Here is a 27962-nt window from a genome sequence, read left to right on the forward strand (position 1 = left end):
CACCCAGCGCCATATAGATAGAATTCTATCTATATGGCGCTGGGCCCACCCATAACGCCGCGGTTGTCAGAACTGCAACAAGATTACAAAAGATAACAACAGATGTCTTCACTGAAATCCATTCATGCATACTAATGTTTGCTTTTTCCTGGTTTCCAGCAGAAAAAATCTGAATGATTCAAAATCAATGTTGTAGCTAATCCTCGACATACACCAAATAGTGAAAAAATGAAATAAAATAATATTTCCTAACATTTGGAATACAGAACATCATTTAATTGTTTTATAAAGAAGAACAGTGGTATTTTGAAAACAAACTTGCATTTAAAAGGTTAACATTATGAAAAGGTATAATTATTTGGAAGCTTTGATCAAGACTTTAGTTGGTTGAAAGATTTAACACATTAAGTGAAAATTGAACATATTTTTAAAATATAATGGTATACAGCTCCAAAACAACTTTTATAAAATGGAGTCGCATGGGTTAATGTCCACCTGAACAAATTACACTTGAATCGGCTTGAGACTGATTTTGCTCCTCACCTCCTCCACGTAGCTCATAGCATCCTTGAGATTCAGTTGATGGAAGACGTTGAAGACGTAGTCGCGGCTCTTCCTCGCCGACGGCTTCATCAAAATCCTCGACATCCACTTTTCCTCAAAGTGATTCCACCTTCAGAGAGAAAGAGGAGATGATTAAAGCTTCACGTAAACAGTTCATCTAATTTATTAACGTCATATTTTCAGATGTCTTTACATACTTGTCCCTCATGTAGTTATGTCCTATTTGTCCGGAGATATCTTCTATTGCTACAAGCATGTGATCGAACACCTGCACAACAGGAGCAGAGATTCTTTAACAGCTGGAGTGCAGCCATGTAACTTATTATTCTCGTTGCTGTTTAACTTTGACCTCTACCTTGTTTTGGAGCTTTTCTACGAGTGTGATGTCAGTCACTGCAGCCCTCTTTACTTTAAGCCAGTTGACCAGAGGCTTCATTGTTATTCCCTGCAACAGAAAGAGAGATTGCCAAATGAAGCTGTGTTTGTGGAGGAAAGCCACAAAAACACTTTATTTATTTTATTTATTTAGCCTTTACTAAATCAGGTGTCCCTTTCAGATCGTATATATAACTTAAAAGGGACACCAAGCAAAAAATGGAAACAACATAGAGTTTCAACAATTAACCCAAAAATACATATATTAAAGATTTATTTATAATGATCAAAAACTAATTTGCACATAGACCTGCTGGACTGAAAATATTTCACCCTTGCTTTAAACTCCTTCAGAGTTAGGCTACTATGTTTTGAAGTTAAAGATCAGTTTTACATTCAGTATGTACGGTGGCCTACAAGTGCAAACACGATACAACGGCCAAAAAACCTTCCATTAGGAAAAACTTGCTGCTCCTTTAAAAACTATGCAAATAGAAAAAAACGAATGCGCCAAAACATATACAAATGAAGAAAAACGTTCACCAAATGGATAACACATGCGCATGCAGCATTTAGAAAAAATTCATCAACTTGACGAAACACGCGCATCATTTACTAAAAGTGCTGCACAAACAAAGTGATGCATAGCAAGGATTCAGAAATTATAAAGTTGGCCACTGTTGCAGAGTTTGTCTGCTTTCTTTCATTTGTAAGTGTTTTGTCAGTATATTTGAAATGAATAGGTTAGCTAAGTTAGCTAGCTTACAGCAGATCTGCAATAATATCGAAAGAATCATGTGGTCACATTGTTAAAATAAACCAACGCGTTACACTACTCCGTTACCGACAAAAGCAATGGTTACTTTGTAACGCGTTACACCCAACTCTGCTTGTCGGCCACCGTATGCTGTAAGTATGTTGAGAAAATCTATCAGTTCTGACATAGGGAACAACTAAACGCAAACAGTACTGCACATTTTAATTGTAGTGCCCATTATTACATTTTAAAAGATAGAGAGAAGTAGAACACTAGGTGCCAATCATTTGTTTTTAGCTTGGTGACAACATTTGTTACCTGAAGAATTACAGTGAAGTACACGACGATAAGAGAAGTGCAGACCATCAGATTCTTCTCCTTTATCTTGGCCTCATCTAGCATCGTAGCCAGGCCGTATGCGACAGCACCTCGCAGGCCACCGTAGCTCATGATCAGCTGATCTATGAACTCCACTCGGACCAGTCGGTACCTGTTCAGGATCCAGGTGAGGAAAAAGACCCCTGCAGCACATACACATACAGACTGGTTGTGACCTCTGATATAAGATATCGTATTGTTTGCTGACAGCAAAAGATACAAATCTCACCAATGAATCTGTAAATGAAGATGAAGAAGAGCGTGAGCAGGATGAAGCCCGTGTTCCACACCCAGATTGTCTTATCAATGGCCGAGATGCCGAGGAATACAAAGATGATGGTTTCTGATCCGTTGGCTAACACCTTCATCACATATCTGACTGTGGTGACGGACCGCTCGTCCATGTTCGTATTGATGTACTTCTGACAGCACATGCCACAGAAGACGATCCTACAGACCAAAAACACAGGAATACATTTATTATAAATAAACAGTTGTATAGATAAATGTCTCCTTCCATAAATCAGGGTTCCTGTAAGTTCTTATGGGCCCAATTTCCTCAAATTAGATTACTCAGCATCATTTCTATAATTTCACCAAAAAATACCTAGGCCCAGTGGCGTCGCCTGGCCTGAGCATTCAGGGCTTTAGCCCCGAATGTTTTTTCTGTAGCCCCGGACAATTCTCCCTCAATAATATAATACTGTGCCAGTGGTGTTTTCTCCTGGAGGCCAAGGGAAGCCAGGCTTCCCCTGTTTTTTCGGATTGTAGTTATAATTTTAATAAATAAATAAATACACTTCGTTTAGTTTCGTAAATTCTTTGTTGTGTGTTGCTGCCCGTCTCTCCCCCATTCTCATTGAGTATTTTACAAATAGTGAAATAGCGCCCCTCTAGATGTTATGGTGAAACAGTAGATTGCACTCTCTGTTGCGAGAGGAGGCCAGCCGAAATTGGCTTCCCTTGGTGAAAAAAAATTGAGGGATTGACCAATCAGATGAGGCTCACGTCATGCCCCTGCCAACCTGTGATTGGTCAGGGCCATGCCAAGGGAAGCCAGAGGCGGCTGGCTTCCTTTGCCTCACAATCCAATCAAATTGCATCAATTTAGTGGTGCAGTGACGCGTCCCAAAAAGCGGAAGTAAGTTGCTCAGTTTCCCTCGACAAAATAGCAATGGGATTTCTCCATAGGATTTTGGAAAATAGCTCGAAAAAAGGTCAGTGGAAAACGAACCTGTTAGGTAAATGCACGTTTTGTTCAGTCGGATAATATCCGCATGTCTACCCTACTTTTATAATTTTCGAATCATAAATCTAATCGATAGAAGATAGATAGCGTCACTGCACCACTCTCACCGCCTTTAGCAAGTAGCAAGCAACTGAAGCAAGTGCAATTATGGAGGGTGGAGATTTGGAGTATTTAATCAAAAATAATTGTACTAAACTTCCGCTGCAGCAGCAACAACAAATACAATCTGATAACAGGCCAAACCGGAGCTGTGTACAGCGCGGAACCGGACGTAAAACGTTAAAGGTCTCCTGATTTAGTTTGTGAATGAATGCTTATTAGAGTTTCGGCTGGACAGTGCGTGCGGACCTGTCGGTCAGATAACAGGCGTGTGTAAGTCCTGCATCTGTATGATACAAATGTGTGTAAAATGATACCGCGCGCTGTAATCACTCATCTGGTTACGTTATTACATTGACCACCACACCACACCCCCCCACCCCAAAAGAAAGGACGTATTATTGGCTTCCCCTAATTTTTTCCCCACGCCACGACCGTGCTTTACGTGAACCTCATCATGAGACAAGAGAGGACGGCAGGACTGTAATTTCCCTTGTTCAGTGAATGCAACAGAGGCATGACACCAGACCAATCAGAGAGTTGCATGGAAATAAACGTGTGCTTGTGTCATTCCAACCCAGTCTCACAAAAAAAACTAGGGCTGTCAAACGATTAGATTTTTTAATCAGATTAATCACAGCTTAAAAATGTATTAATCATGATCAATCACCATTCGAACTATGTCCAAAATATGCCATTTCTTTATGTTTATTGTTGTGGGAATGGAAAGATAAATGAAAGAAGGCGGATATATCCATTTAACATACAGTATGTAGTAGTTTATTATAACATTGTTCTGTGTGTCAAAATGAAAGACAGCCCACACACCCATCAATCATCAAACTGTGGGGTCTTATTTCATTACGTGTTGTATCGATGTACTTCAGCAAAAGTATTATCCGTCGGGACTTCCTGCTACACCACGCCGTTATCTTGATTCTGATTGGCCAGAAGACATTATCAAAGATGTTCTATTGAGAAGACGATCACTACGTGACAAAAGTTTTTTCAAAACCGTTTCTAGTCTTCGGTATTTCCAGACAAGTGACTACTGAAATCAATCTTACTAACTGCTGTCTGTGCAATTTACTCGGCGCGAGTTGGCGGACTTTAGTTTGCTTACTTTAACATCATTTTTCATAGTGGGGCTAAGCCATTTCTTGGTATGGCTGTAGCCTACCCCAGCCATACCCCAGCGCTGCCACTGGTTGGATGTATGGGGCGGGCCATTCTGCACATGCGTTAAATGCGTTAAATATTTTAACGCAATTAATTAAAACAATTAATTACCGCCATTAACACGATAATTTTGACAGCATTAAAAAAAACGTGTAATAACTACGTTGGTCCACAACGTAGGACGTAGTATTTCTACAAAAACGCCTCTGAAATTGTAGGATCCCTAAGTTTTTTTTCACCATTCATTCCAATGTCTGGCGTCTATGTCACGTGATTTTTAAATTTCTCCCTGCAGAAAAAAAAAACATGGCCAAACTTTGTTCTATTCTCGGTGGAAAATGCCTATTTTAGAGTCAGTTTGGCCATTAAAATGCATTTTGATGTAATTTGTTGCGAGAAATATTTTTTTACAGATTATGTTTGCAGTGGATGTACATGATCTTTAGTTTTCTAGTTATTACGAAGATTTACGTCATAAAACAAATACCTGAAACAGACCGAAAAAAAAAAAAAAATAATAATAATACTTTATTCCGAGTGTACTTGCTTTTCTCTTTGAAAGTCATCACATAACGGCATTGTAATGCATGGTTCGGCTGTATTAAATATTACATATCTGCCGTAGTTCTTTATTTATAGAGCCCTGATATTTGCGTTACATCAGCATGTAACAGTTGTAAATATGCAGTGGTGTTTAATTGTAAATCATTTAGTATAATCACACAAATTCTGTGTTTTATATTTAATAATTCTGTGTTCTTTATTTATTGATTGTTCAATACCTGACAAGGCCGGAGATGAAATATCTACATACATCTTATAAGAGTATAATACATATGTATAATATCAGTTAAAATAAGTGCTTCAACATTAACATTGCTGGAGGTATGCACAAATATTGATAGATGTCTTTTAATGCACTATTGTGGAACCTGCGACCAGTGTTGGGTGTAACGCGTTACAAAAGTAACGGAGTTACAGTAATATATTACTTTGTGCTGTAAAGAAGTAATGTAACGCATTGCTAATGAAATGTGGGTATTATATTACCCGTTACAATGCTCAGTAACGCAGTTACAACACATTTTAACCCGAAATTAAATGGTGTTTTGTTTTTTAAGAATGTACTAACATAGCGAGACATTCCGACACCGGACAAATTGTGCGGGTAGATTAGTAAACCTGGTGTTTACCCTTCAGGCTTCGCGTCGAGATCTTCGGGGAAGTTGAACGTTATGCAACCATTCAAAAAAGAGAACGTAGCGAAAAAATACAAACAACAAATTGTGTCAGGTGCGAGTGAGCTGCTCCGCTGCGCGTGCATCATTTCCAAAGTGCTTCCACAGCAGTGACACACATCTGATCTGTGGATAATCATTTATACGAAAATGGTTAAAGCAACCATCACTAAACGCCAGCAACACTGCATCTACTGCAGACAGTAGCAACAGGTCAGATGCGGACATCACGTTACCCTCCGTTGTGGACACTAGCTTACTCCCGCCTGACTCGCCGGCCCCGAAGCAGCAGTCTTCGTCGCCCGAACTACGCCGCCCCTCTGCGGCCCGCAGGTGCCAGGTATATCTAAACAACTACCCGCCTGTACAGTGGGGTAAGGCGGTCATTTTGCAGCTTGTGGTATAAAAATAGACAATGGCTAGAATATTCATGTGAAAATAGTACCATATTCTGACATGCCTGTAGAAATGTTGGGTCAAAAATAATGCATACAATAGAACAGATGCCTTCACCACGAATGGCTTCCAAAAATATCTCATATCCCAAGCTTATTATCAACGAGCTGATGTTGCAGCTGAAATGTTCTCCAGGTCACAAAGTCAACCTCACATGATGATGTGATACCAGTTTTCAAGCACAGTAAATATTCTCTTCCCAGCATATATGATGGGACCAAGGTGATGATTTAGTAGGCTACATGGTTTTAATAATACTTTTGCCTTTCAATGTTTGCCATTTCAAACCATGAGCATGGTTTAAATAATATTTGCCTTGATTTACAATATGTTAACCTTCATTATAGTCCTTGACAGCGGTCTGTACTGCTGTATTAACAACGTGTCACATGTTAAGAATTTACAATCAGAATCGAGTATTCAACTAAGCCGTGTAATACAAGTTGTTAGTAGCCTTAAGGGCCTACACAGTTGTTATGCTATACCACATTGCCCTTCACTGGATGCATAATGAGCTGCACTAAACTACATTTTAGCACTTAAAATACCTAGCTATTCTTTTGCGGTTATTTTGGTGAAAGTAACTAAAAAGTAACTAAAGTAGTGTAACTCATTACATTTCAGAGACAGTAATATTGTAATGTAACTTATTACTTTCAAAAGAGAGTAATAAGTAATATGTAATATATTACATTTTGGAAGTAACTTGCCCAACACTGCCTGCGACCCAAGTTTTTCATTCATTGCATAACTACACAGTTTGTGTATATGATATGTCAATAAACCTTAGAAAATCTTGAAATCTTGAAAGGGATGTGCAAAATAGTCATTATATAGTCTTTAATTAATTATTAGTAGAGAATAACGAGTAATGAATATACTTTATAGGGATCCTATTAATATCTAAGAATAAAAATAATGAAATTCAATAACATGCTTTAACCACCAAGTGTCCCTTTCTATCAGCTGTGCACCTTTATGGTGTAAGTACAGCCTATCTACCAATTGGATCAAATATAAAAGTCAGCCGAATTAGTGTTGATACTGCAAGGAGACATATTGTGTGAAGAGAAATGTAAGATGTTGTTTAATTGCTGATATGTTTATGATCCACGTCACGTTTTCAGTTTTGGCGGCAGTTCCTCATGTTTGTCTAGAAGTCTTCTCATCAGGGCTCTATAAATAGAGAACTACGGCAGATATGTAATATTTAATGCAGCCGAACCGTGTATTACAATGCCGTTATGTGATGACTTTCAAAGAGAAAAGCAAGCACACTCGGAATAAAGTATTATTTTATTTTAAAAAAATGTTTTCGGTCTGTTTCCGGTATTTGTTTTTTGACGATGTGATGTGAGATGACCACCTTGGTAACAATGAAAACGTTGTATAGACACAATTTCCTGAAGTAATCTTCGTAATAACTAGCAAACTAAAGATCATGTATATCCACTGCACATATAATCTGAAATAAAAACTAATATTTCTTGCATCAAATGACATGAAAACGCATTTTAATGGCCAAACTAACTTTAAAATAGGCATTTTCCACCGAGAATAAAACGAAGTTCTGCCATGTTTTGTTTTTCTGCAGGGAGAAATTTGAAGATCACGTGACATAGACGCCAGCCATTGGAATGAATGGTGAAAAAAAACGTAGGGATCCTACAATTTCAGAGGCGTTTTTGTAGAAATACTACGTCCTACGTTGTGGACCAACGTAGTTATTACACGTTTTTTTGTGAGACTGGGTTGGTCATTCAAGCTCGGCTCTGTGTGTGTGTGGCAATAGCGCATTTAGTGTGATCGAGAGAGAGAGAGAGAGAGAGAGGAGAGGGAGAGAGAGAGAGGGACAGAAGGAGAGAGGGAGAGAGAGGGACCGGTGCCAGCAGGGACCTTGTTGTTAGCATCTGGTTAGCTAGCTGCACTTACGGACATAAGGAGCGGACACAACAAGCTGGAGGAGAGTCCTCCAGGGTGGGTGCTAGTGAAATAATCTCAGAAAAAAAAAAGAAAGTTTGAGAAACACTGCGCTAGTGGTTTGTCAAAGAAAAACATTTCTATGCTAATGTTATTATTAATAATATTTTTTTTTTTTAAATTATAAAAAAAAGTAATCAATTCTTTTTAATAATTTTTATTTTTTTTATTTTCCATTTTCATTTTGTAATCATCTCGCGACCCCCACTTTGGGAAACCCTGAGCTAAAGGACTCTCTGAGTGTTTAGATAGTTCACTTTAGTCTTGCATTCACACCTAACGGCCCGTCCACACAGCGGCGTGCGTTGACGCTTCACAATTCACTTTGAATGGGGTGACGTCACTTTTTGCCGAACTGCATTGTGGGAAGCAAAACGGAGCGTTGCTGGCGTGGCTCGCTGCAAAAGTTGAGCAATGTTCAACATTTGACGCCTCGGCAGAAGCGTCAGTCAATCGAATCATATGCCAGTACAAGCTCTAGCCAATCAAACCGCTGCTTGTGAGTCAGGGGCGGGAGATTCATGTGATTGGTTGGTGGTCGAGCTTCAGACACGCCCGCCGGCAAGTGACAATGCACGCCGCTGTGTGGACGGGCCGTAATAGTCGCTTCTCAGGTGCGCACCTGACCACAGTTTGTTACATTGTTTCATTTTTCAGAAGGTTCGGTTTGCGTTCACACAGGCAAAACTCAAACGGACTATAAACATAAGTCATGTGCACGGCAATGCTGTTCAACCATTGGTCAGACATTAAGGGGGTAAAAACGTAAATCCCGGCAATTTCTACCGGAGCCTCCGCCAAGGAGCATCGGCACTTTCGGCAGGTTATTCTCATGCTGCTGTTAATCTGGAGATCAACAGACACTAGCGGTCCGCGCGTATGATTATATAATCAGACAACGTCCGTTAAAAAACATTATAACACATATAATGAGACGTTCTACAGTAAGGAGGGGCGTTTCAAAGACGACAGGTGTTCTTACTTTTATGTAGCTGACAGAGAATTTTTACTTTACACGACACTGTTCAACACTTCATTCTGCTTCACTCTTTAAATTAACAACCGCGGATGTCTTGAAAGGTTCTTTTGCTAAAGATTTTTGAAGAAATCTGCGTTCTTGTGACACGTAAATACTACGCCTCCTGCGTTCACACCAGCAATGAACCGCTCCAGAGTTCGCAAGCAAGCGTTCCAAGACCACCTATTTTAGCGGACCAGGATCCGGTTGTTTAGATCACTTCAGAGGTCTCGGACTGTGTTCACACCGACCCAAATGAGCCGCACCAAGCGGCTAAACGCACCAGGGTTCGATTCAACCGGACTATACAAGGCTGGTGTCCAGGGGCGGACTGGGAGGAAAAAGTGGCCCGGGGATTAATTGACAGACAGGCCCACTTAATACGCGGCATGTATCGGCCGGCCGGCAACGAAAGTATGTTACTTAACAAAAGAAATTATGCATTTAATGTTATTTTGGACCATTATTCATATAGTAATCACATTACCTGAGCCCTTGAGTTGCCTAGAGCAAAATAGTTACAGCATATATTTATTCATTTTAATGTTAACAAATCATTGATGCAATAACATTTGGACCCAATTTGCCTGACTTGACGCATGGAATAAAACATGGGCGTAGGAAGCATCCTCAATGTGGGTGAGCCAATTTAACAGGGGGTGTGGGCAGGTGGTGGACCTCACCTCCTCTAGGGGGGTCCGGGGGCATGCTCCCTCGGGAAGATTTGTTTTTAAATGTTGAAGTTAATTGCATCAATCTGGTGCACTTTGAGAGCAACATTACGTATAACGTATCTTTATGTTCCAACATTTTTTCTCACTTAATAAACTTCACTTCATATACACTTTATTTTATTACATGTACAATGGAGTTCATAAGCTAATAAAACATATATTGCTCAGATTTAGAAATATTAAACTGCTTAAATTCTCATGATTTACTTCAGCCGTCATTGTTTACGGTGTGCAGAGCAGCTTTTTATCCTCGCGCCAAATAATTACAAGATGGATCGATACGTAGTGACAATAAATAAAGAAACACGCCAGCCCTCAACAACACAGGCAGGGGTGACAGAACATGATGGAACAGCAGTGCAAAAGAAATCTAAAAGCAGACAGTACAGAGAAAGCTACCTTCGGTATGGTTTCCCTGGACTGGGGATGCTGACTGCCCGACGCCAGAATGCCTAATCTGCAGAGAAAAATTATCCAACGAAGGAATGGTGCCAAGTAAACTAGCAAGACACTTTAGCAGAAAACATCCTTCTTATAATTCCAAGGACATTGAGTATTTCCAGAGACTGAAATCACAAAATGAGAAGCAGAGTCAACGTATGCTTTCGTCTCTACGTGTCTCTGACAAAGCATAAGAGGCCAGCTATTTGGTTGCTGAGTTAATTGCCAAGGCAAAAAAGGCCCACATTATCGCGGAAAACCTCATTCTACCGCCATGTAAAGGTCCTGACACACCAAGCAGTCACCAGGGAACTCGCCGATGCCGACGCCGACTGTTGCGTCGGCGTGTTCTCCTGCGTCTTTGCCATGTGTCGCACTGGAACACACCGCAAAGACTTCAGCCGAGTACGTACGAACTGCGCATGCGTGAGTGGCAATAACTCTCCAGCAGGCGGCGGTAGTGTGTATTCGTCATTAAAAACAGGCAACAACCGGAAGACAGAGAAGAAGAACAGACTATGTGATATAAACAAACAACAAATAGCGTGTGTGTTCCATTTTCACTCTCGTCCATCGAAAACATGTTTCGTGCGGTACTGGAGCTATCAGCCAATGGAGTGTTGCTTGTGGAAGACATTCTCAAGCAACCGTTTCGCTTCTCATGCACTGATTCGCTAGCTGAACAGCCAATCAGAGTGATTTCTTTGTCCGACTGCCTGTGGCCGACGCACGGACGACTCAACATGTTGAATCGGCCATGAAAGGCCAAATAAGGCGTGTCACGGCCGACGGTGCGGGACACACCAAATTGAGTTTGGGCGACAGGGCACGCTTCGTCGTCCGACTAACGAAAACGGCCGATTTCGGCCTGGTGTGTCAGGGCCTTAAGGAAATTGTCAGGGTAATGGTAGGGCCAGATGCTACTAAAGAAATCGATAAAATTCCATTATCCAACAATACAATCAAACGTCGCATCGGTGACATGTCAGTAGACATAGAAACTGTCCTAACTGAAAAAATACAGAGAAGTGGCAAATTCGCTCTGCAAGTTGATGATTCAACGGACATAAGTGGCCACTGTCAACTCATTGCCAACGTGAGATATGTTGACGGAGAATCCATTGAGGAGAACTTCTTTTTTTGCAAAGAGTTACACACACATGCAACCGGAGAGGAAATGTACAAGACCACAGCTGATTACCTGACAGAACAGGGTCTAAACTGGGGGATGTGCCACAGCATTTGCACTGACGGGGCTGCCTCAATGAAGGGGAGGGTGAAAGGCTTTGTAAATAAAGTGAGACAGGTAAATCCCGATGTACAGATAACCCACTGCATGTTACACCGAGAAGCCCTTGCCGCCAAAGCTATGCCACCAGACCTCACTGCAGTATTAGAACAAGCTGTGAAAATATTGAACTGCATCAATATGGGCTCAGAACAGTCTCATAATACACACATGCACACAGAAGGATTCACACTTGTATTTCATGATCCGCAAAAGGATTCACACTTGTATTTCCGGATCCACACTTGTGTTTTTCCATGCACACACAAATGTGTTCCATTTCATATACAGTACATGTAAATAAAATCCAAAGACAGAAAAAAGTTTTAAATGTGTATTTTTGATCCACACATATTTGTTTTCCGTTTAAAACCTCTGAACCTGCAAACACAAACCGCTTTCTGTGCATTGATCGCTGTGCATTCGTGTGTGGGTTTTTTGAGACTCCCCTGACGGTCAGCCGATTCGTACTTGTAATTGTTTCTATCTATAGCCAATCAGATGTCTCCTCAATTCTAAGCCAATCACATGAGCGCGCCCCCACGAGGGTAGATTTCTTGCGTTCATGACGTAGCGCTTCATGTTAGGCTTGGGCGGTATGACGGTATTACGGTATACCAGGGTATTTCGAAATACCGTCGGTATGATTTTCAATACGGTGACGTCACAGACTGTGCGCCAAATCACAGATGCGTTTCATTCTATTACACTGACACAGAGTTTTGACAGGGACGACATTGGTTGTAATGCACAGCACGCGCCAGCAGAGGGCAGGGGAGGACAGTCCGTCTTTCCCGCTCTCAGAGCTCAGCACAGAGCTGAGCTGAGCAAGATGGCGGCAGCATTTGCCGGCCCCGAACTCGGACAACTAGTAAAAAAGAAAAATGCCTCTGCGCCTGTTTGGGACTATTTTGGGTTTACTCGTCGCCAGTGACTTCATCCAGCACAACGAGAGACAGAGGCACTTCTTTGGGAATGTTTAAGGCGGGGTGAGTGAGTGTTGACATTTTTTAATCCTATGCAACTGGTTGATGGTTTTGTAGTCGAGGTCGGACGGTTTTAAAAACGAAAGCTTTTACGTGCTAAACATTCATGCGAGTAATCCAATGAATCAAATGGAAATAAGGTTTTTAACACATGCACGGAATAATATTGCCAAACTAGTTAGTGAATATAGCAAACTTTATTCAATAAGTCAAGTATTTACTCCCGGAAAATGTTTATGTATGATGATATATTGTTAACTTAGCTCACTATAGAAACAACGTCGGACATCTACAAACGCGTCCTGTATCCGATCTCAAAATGTGCCATTTGCACAATGTGTCATGTATGCAGCCCTTGTTTTGCACTTGCGCGCACGTCGCGGCACTTTGCGAGCGTCTACCGGCTCGGGCTGCATTTTACACCGAACATATAATATACCGTTCGAAACATCTATTTGCCGCCGAACGCCACCTCACTCAAGTCGACCCAAGTCATACCGTCAGTGGCGGCTGGTGGAAAATATTTTTGGTGGGACATCATACCGTATACCACGGTATGATGTCAGCAAGGTATGACGGTATGAAAAAAATGATACCGCCCATGCCTACTTCATGTACGCATTTTGCGCAGTCCGGAGCTGACAGGTCCATGGAGTCTGCCTGCAGGCGCTAATCTCAGGACCCCTCCACTCTCAGTACATTGCCACTTTCCGAACAGGAAATGCACGCAAATACAAGCCTTTATATTATTAAGGTACAGCGGCACTTTCCGAACCGTTAATGAATGCTTGTGTACACAAAAAGGCAGGCAAACCGTTTTAAATGTGTGTTTCCTGTATGGCGAATACAGCTGCTTTATTTATGTCTGTATGAAGTTGTTGTGAGTGTGGAGGGAGCAGCTACAGGTTAGCTTAGCCTAATCGATCAGTGCACTACGAAGCCAGTGCTAGACAGTGAACTGTCAACGGGGGGGAGCCCCGCCGATCATTATCGGACGATATTCACTCTAAATAGTTTGATCGGTGCTCTCTATAAAGGCCGATCAGGAGAGCTGGAACTGATCGATATGGACATAAACACGAGTGAAGTATAACCGGACGCGAGAGAGAGATCAGATCAGCTGCTGAGTCTGACGGAGACACGCAGCTCTGCATGATCACCTGAAGCTCCGCCCTCTGTTTAGCGAGTTTACCGGACTGCGCAAAATGCGTATATGAAGTGTCATGAACGCAAGAAATCATACCCTCGTGGGGGCGCGCTCATGTGATTGGCTTAGACTGGAGGAGATATCTGATTGGCTATAGATGAGAGAAATTACAAGTACGAATCGGGTGAGCGTCAGTGGACTCTCAAAAAACCCACACACGAATGCACAGCGATCCATGCACAGAAAGCGGTTTGTGTTTGCAGGTTCAGGGGATTTAAACGGAAAACAAATATGTGGGGATCAAAAATACATATGTAAAACTTTGTTCTGTGTTTGGATTTTATTTACATGTATATGAAACGGAACACATTTGTGTGTGCATTGAAAAACACAAGTTTGAATCCTTTTGCGGATCATGAAATACAAGTGTGAATCCTTCTGTGTGCATGTGTGTATTATGAGACTGTTCTGAGCCCATACATCAAGTCCCGTCCGCTGATGTCGCGGTTGTTCAGCACATTGTGCAATGAGATGGGGGCTGAGCACCATGGCCTTTTACTGCACACGGAGGTCCGCTGGCTGTCACGGGGCAAGGTGCTGTCCCGTATCTACGAGCTCCGCGACGAACTTGTTGCATTTGCAAATGAGCACGACTTACCCTACAAAGAACACATGGATGATGAATCGTGGTGGGTTAAGCTTGCATATCTGGCAGATATTTTTAGCCACCTCAATGACCTCAACATCAGAATGCAAGGGAAGAATGAGAATATCCTGACAGCCACAGACAAACTCAATGATTTCCGATCCAAGTTAAGACTGTGGCAAAATAAAGTCGCCAAGAAAAACATTGAAATGTTTCCGCTGACATCCAGTGACCCAGCGCACAAGACAGCATTTTTTCTACAAGTTGTAGCTGCTCACCTGAGAGTGCTTGAGGAGAGGTTTGAGTCATATTTCCCTCCTATGAATGAAGACTTCGATTGGCTCTGGGATCCGTTTAATCCTCTGTCATTAATATCAGCCACAAGTTTAAACAGCAGAGCTCAGGATGAACTCGCAGAGCTATCTATGGACCGCTCCCTGAAACTGAAGCAAAGGGAACTACGTCTGGATATATTTTGGCTGCTTGTGGGACACAAGTATCCATCCCTCTCAGAGAGTGCCATCAAGGTGCTTTTAGTTTCCAACCTCCTACTTGTGCAAGCTGGCGTTTTCCTCACTCGCATATGTCAAAAACAAGGCCCGCACCCGGCTGTCAGTGGAGCAGGACCTCCGCGTTGCGCTGTCCACTATCCCCCCACGCATCAAGAGACTCTGCTCACAAAAGCAGGCACAAGTGTCGCACTAGCACCGTGTAACGGTCTGAGAAATGTTTATGTTTGGATGTTAATTTGTGTGCCTCTCTTATAAATGTATGATTTATGATTTTGTCAATCAGTATTATCTGGATAGCGAAATGCAGAATGTTTCATATTTGGGATGTGGTTGATGAGTCACATGACCACAGTCAGGTCAGAGGGCATTGTTTCATCCCTCCAATTATATTAAGTTATTATTTAATCTAAGTGATCATAGGCCTGGCTCTTTTGAAATCCAAATATAAAATAATAACTGTATTGATATGTATTTGGGTTTTTACACAGGTAGGCCTACTATTTTCAGCCAAAACAAAAGAGCCTACTTAGTAGGCCTGTTTATAATATTGAATTCATCATAGAAATGGTGTTGACATTTTTAGTCTGGTTCTTGTTATTATGTGTGAATACATTATTTGTTCTATAAAATGTTCTATTCAATTAAATACACATTTGAAAACCAATTTATGGTGTATTTATTGTTTTTAGTTTAAGCTCTGAAGTGGTTTTTAAATCTATAAAAAGTTGGGGTGCCTTGGGGTCGAGAAATATTTTCAGGGGTGCCTTGGTAAAAAAAAGTTTGGGAACCACTGGCCTAAACTCAGTAACAGAATGTGGGCAAAACGTTCTTCTCCAAAGCTGTGCGACCTCTGAGTCAGTCGTCACTTCCCCCTTTTCTATCCTACAGGTACATCAAAACGAAGGATAAATTCTTCTTCAAGGCAGGGAAGGTTTCGCAGTACGCAGTCTACTGACCCGCAGCTGCTGCCTCTCTGTTGGACTCCGGTACTGCACCTTACTCACGAGACGTTGCAAAAAAAAAAAAATGGGTGGGAGGCGACTGCAGTAACAACTCCGCCAACGCCACAGTCACCCCCGTCGTGCGGGCCAGATGAGAATGTCTGGCGGGCCGGATATGGCCCGCGGGCCGCCAGTTGGTGGTCACTGCTGTATACTGTATACACAAACTATACAAAAACGCCTTTACGCTTTGGAGTGTGTTTATCCATCTGTAAGCAACTGCCAGCTAGGTCTCTCAGTCATTCACTCCTGATCGTTCACCGCGCAGTGACAGCTGCTACGGGCCTGATGTGTGAAAGTGAAACTATCTGATAGATAGAACATAGGTAGCCTATCAAAACGGCCCAGCCCAGCCCAGTGGGGTGTGGGCCACACCCCTCCAGGGAGTGGCTGGAACACTTTATAAGTGTAAACATTATTATTATTATTTGTTTTTTGACCCTCCGGCCCACGCACAGCACCGGCCCACCGGGAAAACTCCCGGTATTCTCCCAATGGCCAGTCCGCACCTGCTGGTGTCAATGCGCCGTTTGGTCGCAAATTATTCAAAAGATTATTTCTGCGGCACACACATATGATCATTATAGTCTGTATGGCAGTAAAACAAGAATAGAGTTTAAAAGGGGAGTGATTTGTAAAATATCCATAAAGAAAAAGAAAATCAGTTTACAGCTCTGTTTCATATGGGCGTTGAGAGAGGTATCCATAGATCTCTTAATGTTGCTCTCAAAGTGCACCAGATTGATGCTTTTAACTTCAATATTTAATATTTTATTTTTGGGCTAAGCCCCAAATGTTTTCAGGTCCAGGCGACGCCCCTGCCTAGGCCTATGTCTATTTTCAAAAAGGATGAGTGCCTTGATTTTTCCATTTTAATTCACAAATATAAGGGCTTTCAGGACCTGTGGGAACCATTCGCCCAGAGGGTGTAATAACATGGACACAAAAGTAATAAAACAAACTGACGAAAGGATGGCCGACAGGGACAGCATCTCCGCGGTCAGGTAGGAGAGGTATCCCAACACAAAGACGAAGCCAGGCTCGATGATCTGGATGTTTTTGGTGCCTCTGGTCAGAAAAGAGATCAGCAGGCCGAACACAAAGCCAACGAGAGAACCTCCAAACGCCACCACGAAGAAGGAAACTGCAGAGAGAGAGAGGTGTAAAAAGTTATGTTCAGCCACTAGGGGCACCCTAGCAAAAATAAATAAAAATAATAATAATCTCAGTACACCGTCGCCGTGATAAGTATGTTTAATTAATTTTGTTAACATGCCTAGATTGCCTACTCTCAAAGTCATGTATTATATTATTGAGTCAATAATATAATACATTAACCATACTTTACCTGAACCTCATCATGACACTAGAGAGGACGGCAGGAATGTAATTTCCCGTGTTCAGTGAATGCAACAGAGGCAAGACACCAGACCCACCAGAGAGTTGCATGGAAATAAACATCTCTCTCATTGGCTGACTGGTACCTATCCTGTGAGCTGTGACAATGTTTAAAGTGTCAGTCGGACTCAGAGTTTTTGAAGATGGACAAGACGACAATTCTCAAGTGGTGGTTCACACAACAACCCCAGAGCCACCAGTTGCGCCAGGTAAACAAGGTATGTAAATGTCAGTAAACTTCCAAGTTATGCGAGCATGTAAGCAAAGCATAAATTACAGCTACGTTGACGTTACATTGAATCGGAGGAGTAAGCTAAACCGTTAGCAAGTAGCTATAGCTAGACAGATATGTGAAATAAACAATTTGTCATACAATCTAAATGTAATGTTTTTTTTGCGTTACCTGGTGATTTCAAAGAAAGCTCTCTGGGAAATGTTGACTTACTGTGCGACATGAAGCTAGAAGCTACCTTACAGTACACAGTTGATCCGGAGTCCCGTCAGTTAAAGTGTTTCATAGTTAGCTTAGCTAAGCATCAACCTAGCACTGAAATATATGGATGTTATGTGACAGTATTTCTGAGAAAAAGTCAGCTGAAATGGTGGCATAGTTGCAACTGCTTTACGTGTCGACAGCATGTTTGAACGTATTTCAGGGTTGCCAACTTTGGGTAACTGGCTGGAGTGAGATTTTGATATCATGGGTTTAATTACACATATGCGCACTAAATGACTGCTATCGTGTCAGTAGCGGGACCTTAGCATATATATATATATATATATATACATACATATACAGTGGGGCAAAAAAGTATTTAGTCAGCCACCAATTGTGCAAGTTCTCCCACTTAAAAAGATGAGAGGCCTGTAATTTTCATCCTAGGTATACCTCAACTATGAGAGACAAAATTAGAAGAAAAGAAATCCAGAAAATCACATTGTCTGATTTTTAAAGAATTTATTTGCAAATTATGGTGGAAAATAAGTATTTGGTCACCTACAAACAAACAAGATTTCTGGCTCTCACAGACCTGTAACTTCTTCTTTAAGAGCCTCCTCTGTCCTCCACTTGTTAACTGTATTAATGGCACCTGTTTGAACTCGTTATCAGTATAAAAGACACCTGTCCACAACCTCAAACAGTCACACTCCAAACTCCACTATGGCCAAGACCAAAGAGCTGTCAAAGGACACCAGAAACAAAATTGTAGACCTGCACCAGGCTGGGAAGACTGAATCTGCAATAGGTAAGCAGCTTGGTGTGAAGAAATCAACTGTGGGAGCAATTATTAGAAAATGGAAGACATACAAGACCACTGATAATCTCGCTTGATCTGGAGCTCCACGCAAGATCTCACCCTGTGGGGTCAAAATGATCACAAGAACGGTGAGCAAAAATCCCAGAACCACACGGGGGGACCTAGTCAATGACCTGCAGAGAGCTGGGACCAAAGTAACAAAGGCTACCATCAGTAACACACTACGCCGCCAGGGACTCAAATCCTGCAGTGCCAGACGTGTCCCCCTGCTTAAGCCAGTACATGTCCAAGCCCGTCTGAAGTTTGCTAGAGAACATTTAGATGATCCAGAAGAGGATTGGGAGAATGTCATATGGTCAGATGAAACCAAAATAGAACTTTTTGGTAAAAACTCAACTAGACGTGTTTGGAGGAGAAAGAATGCTGAGTTGCATCCAAAGAACACCATACCTACTGTGAAACATGGGGGTGGAAACATCCTGCTTTGGGGCTGTTTTTCTGCAAAGGGACCAGGACGAATGATCCGTATAAAGGAAAGAATGAATGGGGCCATGTATTGTGAGATTTTGAGTGACAACCTCCTTCCATCAGCAAGGGCATTGAAGATGAAACGTGGCTGGGTCTTTCAGCATGACAATGATCCCAAACACACCGCCCGGGCAACAAAGGAGTGGCTTCGTAAGAAGCATTTCAAGGTCCTGGAGTGGCCTAGCCAGTCTCCAGATCTCAACCCCATAGAAAATCTTTGGAGGGAGTTGAAAGTCTGTTTTGCCAAGCGACAGCCCCAACACATCACTGCTCTATAGGAGATCTGCATGGAGGAATGGGCCAAAATACCAGCAACAGTGTGTGAAAACCTTGTGAAGACTTACAGAAAACGTTTGACCTCTGTCATTGCCAACAAAGGGTATATAACAAAGTATTGAGATTAACTTTTGTTATTGACCAAATACTTATTTTCCACCATAATTTGCAAATAAATTCTTTAAAAAATCAGACAATGTGATTTTCTGGATTTTTTTATTATTTTTTTCTCATTTTCTCTCTCATAGTTGAGGTATACCTAGGATGAAAATGACAGGCCTCATCTTTTTAAGCGGGAGAACTTGCACAATTGGTGGCTGACTAAATACTTTTTTGCCCCACTGTATATAGGATATATATATACAATATATACAAATACACAATATTGGACACAGACCGTAAAGGGCACAAAGTTTCATTCACTAATGAAAGTCAAACACATGTTTGTTTCCACTGTTTTATTGTGTGCATAGGCCTGTCGCGAGAAACAATTCATTGACTTATCATACTATAAATAAAAATGAACTCCATAACTTTTCTGACCTCGATAAATTGCCATTTACATGAGGATGTGACTAGTAGTTTGAAAGGATGTACTTGAATTATTATTATATATTATCATTATGTCAGTGGTCTAAAATGGTCATACAGCGGTGCCGACAATATTATCGTTTATCGCAATAATTTCCGGGAAAATGTATCCAACAAAATTATTATCGTGAAAGGCCTATACATGAAACACACACAAACAAATCTACAGACTTACTCCAAACTGCATAATATATTAATTAACACACTCTCACTCTCATATACTCTTGGACTCTTTTTTGGCCTAGTAGAATGTGTAGTAATGCACGAGTCAACACGTTCCATGCTCTCTTGAGAAATCTGATGTACAAATTAATCTTTCGATTGAATGTTTCTCATAACTCTGTCATTATGCTGCTTTCAAATCCGTGTCTCAGTGCTATACGATACCAGTCACCTCTGTGGAAACATTGGTATAACTGCCTTTTTTTATTTATATTTGAGTGTTGTATGTCTTTTAATAATGGACCAAGAGTCTCTTTAAATAAAGCTGATGATGAATAAGCAGCAGACTTTTACTTCTTTATCATTTCTACTGGATCTTAGATCTGCGCATGCGCAATACGGGTCGGAGATTGACCAACCGGCTCCCACTGCTCTGCTGTCTGTTAACGTTGTTAAGAGTGGTGGGAGCGGGGAGGGAGCGAATCTACAGCTTGAGCAGCTGTCAACTCAACATTGTAAATAACCAACCAAAAACGATCGCCGGTTCATCTTGTTTTTGGCATGAGAATAGTTTGGGCAGCGTGAGAGCTTGAGATTGAGAGTGAAAGCGTGTGTCACACGCCAGATGCATGAGAGCTGGCAACCCTGCGTATTTGCAGCAGTAAATGTGGCTGTTTGGCCACTGACGTTGCCATAACAACACCTGAATTTAAATGTGCAACCTCTTTTTGTGACAGGTTTTTGCATACAATTATAATTCTTCTGAATGATATTCCTATTGTAGTTTCTATGTGAATATTATGAGATGGATAGCCAGAGAGAATAAATGAAAAACAGTTATGAAATACTATATGACAGTAAAACAAGGATACAGTTTGAAAGGGGAGTGATTTGTAAAATATACATAAAGAAAAATCTGTTTACAGTTCTGTTTCATATGGGTGTTGAGAGATGTATCCATAGATCTCTTAATTTTGCTCTCAAAGTGCACCAGATTGATGCTTTTAACTTCAATATTTAAAAAAGAATCTTCCCGGGGGAGTATTAGCTCCACGGTGTTTACATATTTATACAATATGTGTGCTTATGCTAACATCATAAGACAAAAGTTGGTTCTGTGTTGTGTGTTGTGAGAACGAGCTGGAGTGAGGGGGGCCCCCCAAGCCAAAGCTCGCTTAGGGCCCCCAAAAGTATGGGCCGGCCCTGATCCTCACGATCATTTAATGTATCATATGTTCGCCGAATTGACATGAAAGCACTAACAAATATGAATTTGCTATAGTCAACTTCACTAAAACGTTATTAACGTGCCTGAACTCAGTAATTCACTAACAATAGGTTTATTTTTAATGGAGCCTCATCATCTCACCACGGGCCAACAAGAATATGTACAGTGTTAATAGTTTACTGTATTATTACTGTTTAATATTACTGCTATAACCATTGAGTTCATTGTTGTGCAATGATAAAATCAGACCGTTGTTTTTTAAAATAGTCTTTATGAAACTCGGCAGCTCTCAGGTGATTAGCTGATCAGCTGTGTGTGACTCTCTTTGTTTACACACCTAATGTAAATCATGACTTTGTTGGTCCAAAAAATCTACTTCAAAAGGTAAAAAGAATTGGACATATTAGAAAATGTGTTGGCTAAACTAATCTGTGTGATATTAATGTGAGAGGCATTTTGTAAATGATTTGTCAGATGTATGAATGAATGTCAGAAATAAACAATTCAATCTTAGAATTTAAGTTAATATCAATTAAGGCCTCATTTTTAGATCAATTAAATACATTTAATTTGATTTTTTAGGACCATCTACACACCACACACCCTAATACATTATTCCATACTAAACGGTAAGTAAATGCCTCTACTTACTTATTCCTTTAATGATCTCCACTGCATCAATTTGTGGTCCTCCCAGCGACACAAACGCATCAAAGACATTAAAGAGCACCTAAGAGAAGAAGAAGGAAATGAGGAAAATCAATGATATAATAATAATTACGGGACTGATCCACGTCTATTCATTTGAAATGCTTTTACTTGTCCTTATTTGTTCATCTTATTTATATGCAATTTGTTTATAATGGTCTGTCTTTGAATTACTGTACACATGGTTTCCTTGTTTTCTTTGATTTGAGCCCTTCTTATTGCACTTGTGTGATATTATTCTATGCAGATACATTTACCTGACTCCTTGTTTTAAAAGTTAAGAAATAATACAGTGTTTTTAGATGAGATGATATTGTCTCTCCCAATTCACAGATTGTGTGCCGTATTTTCTTCAAATAAAGGTGTGTTTACACTCCTGAGTAATAATGTCCATATAATATCATCTAATCTTTGAAGAACTGAGAAAAAAACAGTAGTTTGCTGGTATTTCCTCGTATTTTGGTTTGGATTATTGACAGTAAGGTGTGTTAAGTTTAAAGACACTATGTTATTCTTTTTCAGTTCTAATTGTAGTTTCAGCAATGTATAGAAAGGAACTTAATGATTTATAACGCATACAAGCAAAATGTGCTATTAGATCAACCTCCTTAAAGAGCAGAGTGATTCAGGCGAGGTGACAAAACCTCAGTCAGGGTAAAGGTCCTCACTCTGAAGTGCACACTGTTTGTATTCAAATCTGAGAAGTGTACTTTCCAATGATGGATGTCTCAGCAAACTCACAACCTGTTCTGCTTCACAAGAAACAATACAAAACTAAAGCATATAGCATACGAACCACGGTCACGCCGTCGTTGAGCAGCGACTCTCCGAACACCAAGATGAAGAGCACCTCGTTGACGTGGACCTGCTCGAACACGGCGATTACGGCCACGGGGTCCACGGCCGCGATCAGACTGCCGAAGAGAAGGTACTGCAGCAGGCCGATGTCCAGGTCGCCTGCAGCACAGAGATACACCACATGTGGCTTTAGTTAATATATGTAAGAAATCAGGTTCTTTAATTGCCCTACAATCATGGGCCTACTGTGAGACACTTGGCCTCTGGGTCCTACATAGGAGCAAGATACCTACAATTTGCGTGTCTTTGTAGTTCTTATGCATCTTTTTGTAGTTTTGTGTGACTTTGTGGTTATTTTCCCAATGTCTTTCTCCATTTTGCTTCTTTGGCCCCTGGGTGCCCATTCAGGACTCCATCCATGCCTGCAATCTGTTTTTTTGCCTTAAAATCCAATGACGGGGCTTGCTGAATCAATCCCTGCCCTCTATTAATTCAATGTTCATAGTCATACAAGCAGCAAGGCTCTATGGATGGCTCAGTACAGTAGGTCTGACAGTCCACAGTTTTCATCCAGATTGTAACATCTCAATAACTATTTGATGGATTGCAATTAAATGTGGTTCACAAGGTGTGTTACTAACTATTACAACACTATTTCAGATTATTTATGTCACTGTTCTTTCTTCGTGACACATGCTTGGTGTTTTCTGTTTTTTCTGTTTAGTGTTTTCCCTTTCCTCTTGTAATCTCTCCTAAATTAGCAAGTAGCACACCTAATTATTCATATTTATACTATGATACTTGATCCAAGTTGAAAATGTGATGATCCTCCAGTAAGTTCTGGAGTCCAAAACTTGGAAGCAGATGTATGGTCATTGAATTGCTAATTGCTGTTGTTTTCATAACACCAGCATGCGTCTATCCATTTCCCCTCATACAGTATCTTTGCATCATGTATCCCCCTCTGTTCCCCCGCCCGTCCCCAGAGGACAACTCTTGCCTCTTTAGCTTATTGTGTCACTATCAATAACCACTTCCTATCTTCCACCCCACTCAAAATGAAACTCAGTGTGACTTAAAGCGTTTGAGGCCCCTACATGTTAAAAGCTGGAATGTCTCTTACCCATGGCTCCTCCCATGTGACACCCCCACAGCGACAGCCCCAAGCTGGCAGCGTTCCAGCAGGTCCCGATGACGGCGTAGATCAGGATGGCCCCCATGTTGCTGAAGAACAGCTTGTTGGGCATGGAGTAGCCTGCGTCCAGGATGATTTGAGGCAGCAGGTAGAAGAAGAACACGTTCGGGGTCAGCGTGAAGGTCTGCACCCCGTCGGCACCCCAAATAATCCCCCCCAGGACGAAGCCGAAGCAGATGAGTAGGGCGCTCTCCGGGATGATGTTGGTCACATGATGGTTGGACTCAATCACTGAGAGAAGAGAAGAAAAGAGAAAAGAAGGAAAGAGAAGACATGAATTATTGACAAGAAAAAGGAATAGAATTGATTGTCGGTTCTTTCATTGCATCATAAATACACCATAAAAACAACGGTTTGTGAGGTTTCAATATTTGCAAATGATCAACTGTTGCACTCGACTGAGAAGGGTCCACTTTTAGTTCTGGGTATGATTAACCATCATGGTGGCGCGTATGAACGTTTCTTAACCCCTCTAAGTAACTAAACACAGACTTTTGCTTCAGGTCAACTAAACTTAATGGTCTGTCAAAGTTTCACTGAAGCTTATTTAATAATCAAACTAACTGAAGCATAAAAAGAGACCCATTTCAAAACGATTTCTGTTTCCAGTCCACAGAGCTCCGGTTTTGTTGTGCCAATATGTTCCATTCAGAAGTATTTGAAGTTATGGAACATTTGGATGAAGGTCTAACATGATGCAGTTTTTGTATTTGTGCTTGAGCCTACAAACTATCTAAGCTGTATCATGTTTACACAGATCTCACTGGATCTGTGTAAACATGATACAGCTTAGATACAGTTTGTGGTGTTCAATAAGAGCAAATATTATACAATGAGGTTGTTATAAAAGGTGTAACACTGTGGAATTTATATTGCAGTAAAAACAGAAGAAACTCTTGTGTTCTCAGGAACAACATGCTGCTTTGATAACACACACTCATGTTCACTCTGCAGGAAGGCACACTGTTCGTTACAATATTAGAGACATATCATGCTGCAATTACAAAAAATACACTTACCCAAGACATCCTTTCTAATTGTTAAAGACCCTAATAAACAATTTCTCAATCATATTTTAATTATTAACAATGTCGTTCTAAATGAACATGAAATAAAACTAAAGTTAGACGTTTTGGTTTTGTTAATCCACTAACACGCATTCACATATAGCCCCTATTATGCTAAGTGTTACTCTGAATAAAAATAGCTTTGATCGATAACTGACATATCATGTCAGGAATTTGTCATAAAGAAACTGTTAAGTTAAAACATTTTTAAGGCACTTAAAGGCAAAAACATATTTGCTCCTTATGTTATTTACAAAGTTACAAAACAAAATTCCATGACGAGATGATACAAATAATTAAAACTTAGGCTAACATGCAGAAGAACCGAGTATTACAGGGTATGTTACAAAAGGAACATTGTAGTTATTTGACATTATGCTGGTTAAAAATAGCTCAACATCATCTTGTTTCAAAGGACTCTGTCAAACTGCAACATTTAAACTATGCATGATATTAAGCTTGAAGCTTTGCTTTTTATTTCATTGTTATATTTGTGAGATGAGAAAATATTAGGAACTGGCAGTGGTGAAATGTCATTTAGTACATGTACTCAAATATTGTACTTAAGTACAATGTTGAGGTGAAAGTCAATAAAGTTTAAAATAAATGTATTACAGTCCAGCTCAGTGGATAGAGGAACATTTAAGGCAATGTCATCCACTCTATATGAAGGCTCTCTCAAAATATATTTTTAAGAATAAATAAAATAAATGTGTTAAATACAATATTCAATTATATATTTCTGAAATTGGACCATTTAGCATAAAAGTTCATTTTAATATTGGTTTTAAGTTTAGTTTGATGCTAATACTTTTGTACTTAAATGTCATTTTAAATGTAAAACCTTTACTTCTACAATGTGGTATTACTACTTTTACTAAAGTAAAGGAGAAGAAGATTTTTTACAAAGCTGGAAATCGGTTACTTGTAGTCCATATTTACCAGCCTACATCAAAAAACACTTTCTAGCACATTTCAACTGTTTCTTACATACCCAATTTACCCACACAAGCCACCAATATCCATAACGCAATAACATAAGGAGTCTCCACATGGTGCCATTTAAAAGTCACGACGGGAATTCCTGTGATGACGCTGGATCCATGGCCGTGTTCAGTCTGATTTGATTTTAACTCAGATGGCGGCTTCGGGTGGGGTTCTTGATGCGCCACGTCCCCCTTCACCTTTGTGACTCCTGATATGAAGAAGATGAGCAACACTGGCCCCAGCAGCCAGAGGTGTACATACCCACAGCGTTGCATTTGACCAATTTAATTTAAAAAAAACAGAACCAAAAAAAATGAGTCCTTTATCTCTGATGTCAGGGAGGGCAACTGTCTGTCCCAAGGCCAGACTGAAGTGTGTCACACCTCTGATCCCTCCTTCTTTTCTGCTTCCTCTGTCTTACTCACTCTAGTTTACTATCAGTTATTATCTTTTCACTACTCTAGTGCTCTATCCTTCTATCTCAGACTGTGAATGTGTCCTTCCACAGTCTGTGGTCAGCAGTGTTCAGGCAGTTCAGAAGAATGCAGAAGCCTCTATGACCAAGGTTGTGTGTGTGTGTGTGTGTGTGTGTGTGTGTGTGTGTGTGTGTGTGTGTGTGTGTGTGTGTGTGTGTGTGTGTGTGTGTGTGTGTGTGTGTGTGTGTGTGTGTGTGTGTGTGTGTGTGTGTGTGTGTGTGTGTGTGTGTGTGTGTGTGTGTGTGTGTGTTTAGGTTGGAAGATTAAGGGATGAGTAACGGATGTCCAAGAAAGGTTTCTGGTTATTCAGTCACGTTTGGAACATTTAGTCATTACTCTGTTTGGTCTTTCCGGTCTCAGATAAACTGAAGTTTGTCATGTGTGTGTCTCAATGGCATTGAGGGAGTTAGTGATGGAGCAGAGGTCATTTGATGTTAAGCCAACACCTGTCTGTGTGTGTGTTTGTGTTTAGTAACATTTCCAAGGGCTTCATCTCAAGCAATGATTGACGCTGATGTTACTCAATCCTGGTTAAAGACTCCCAGTTCTTGACGTGATAGTCAAGAAAGCCGTCTTCTGGCAGTCCGGAAATAAACTTCAACTATCTGTGATTTAATGGAGCTACGATTGACTTACTGTACTGTAGTAAACGTATCCCATTAAATGATAAGGCAAGGCAAGGCAAGTGTATTTATATAGCAAATTTCAACACAAGGCAATTCAAAGTGCTTTACAAAAATGAAAGACATTAATAGCATTTAAGAAACATATTATGAAATTATATCTAAAAAAACTGTTAAAAGCCACGTGAGACTGAACCAGGCACTGGAGTTTACATTGCCAAAATGTTTCATATTCCATTGATGCAGTCATTATTCCTGGCAGAAAATGTGTGTTAATGCTCAGCTGAAAATACATTTAAAAACAAGGAATATTCACTATTGTTTTTGAGTAACGTTTGATAGAAACAACACAGAACCAATGGGCGGGTCATGTTTTTTCATTCACTGCACCGATCTGAACTGTCGTGCCAAACGTCAACTTCATGCTTTATAGTAGCAACATTTTCCTGACTGAGTTCTATCTAAGACTTGAGCTCACCTGAAACAGCAGGAACAGCAAGATGTGGGTTGACTCCGCACATTACTGGTAGCCAGCTGTTTATGGTGGAAACAGATTACCTTTTTAACTTCCCCAAACTACAACGAAGGGCAAACTCAATTTTCTTTTTCCTCCTTTTT

At 40.7% G+C, this 27962-nt stretch overlaps 1 protein-coding gene across 2 annotated transcripts in view; it reads right to left on the reverse strand.

Annotated features, from left to right (window-relative positions):
• The window catches only part of slc9a3.1 (solute carrier family 9 member A3, tandem duplicate 1), a 43378-nt gene that overhangs the window by 9653 nt on the left and 5763 nt on the right, over positions 1-27962 (reverse strand). Inside the window, exons 1-10 of one of the 2 annotated variants that reach the window (XM_079654093.1) lie at positions 26253-26751; positions 24120-24422; positions 22995-23155; positions 22142-22220; positions 17015-17192; positions 2304-2524; positions 2015-2217; positions 920-1009; positions 762-832; positions 544-673 (exon numbers count right to left, since the gene is read on the reverse strand). In XM_079654093.1, coding sequence (XP_079510219.1) covers positions 544-673; positions 762-832; positions 920-1009; positions 2015-2217; positions 2304-2524; positions 17015-17192; positions 22142-22220; positions 22995-23155; positions 24120-24422; positions 26253-26520 — 1704 coding nt within the window. In that variant the 5' untranslated portion in view covers positions 26521-26751. Of the gene's footprint in view, positions 1-543; positions 674-761; positions 833-919; positions 1010-2014; positions 2218-2303; positions 2525-17014; positions 17193-22141; positions 22221-22994; positions 23156-24119; positions 24423-26252; positions 26752-27962 lie in introns of those variants that run through there. The other variant, XM_079654092.1, reaches the window with a different exon arrangement.

This window comes from Notothenia rossii, assembly GCF_949606895.1.
Source record: "Notothenia rossii genome assembly, chromosome: 10".
NCBI classification, from domain to species: domain Eukaryota; kingdom Metazoa; phylum Chordata; class Actinopteri; order Perciformes; family Nototheniidae; genus Notothenia; species Notothenia rossii.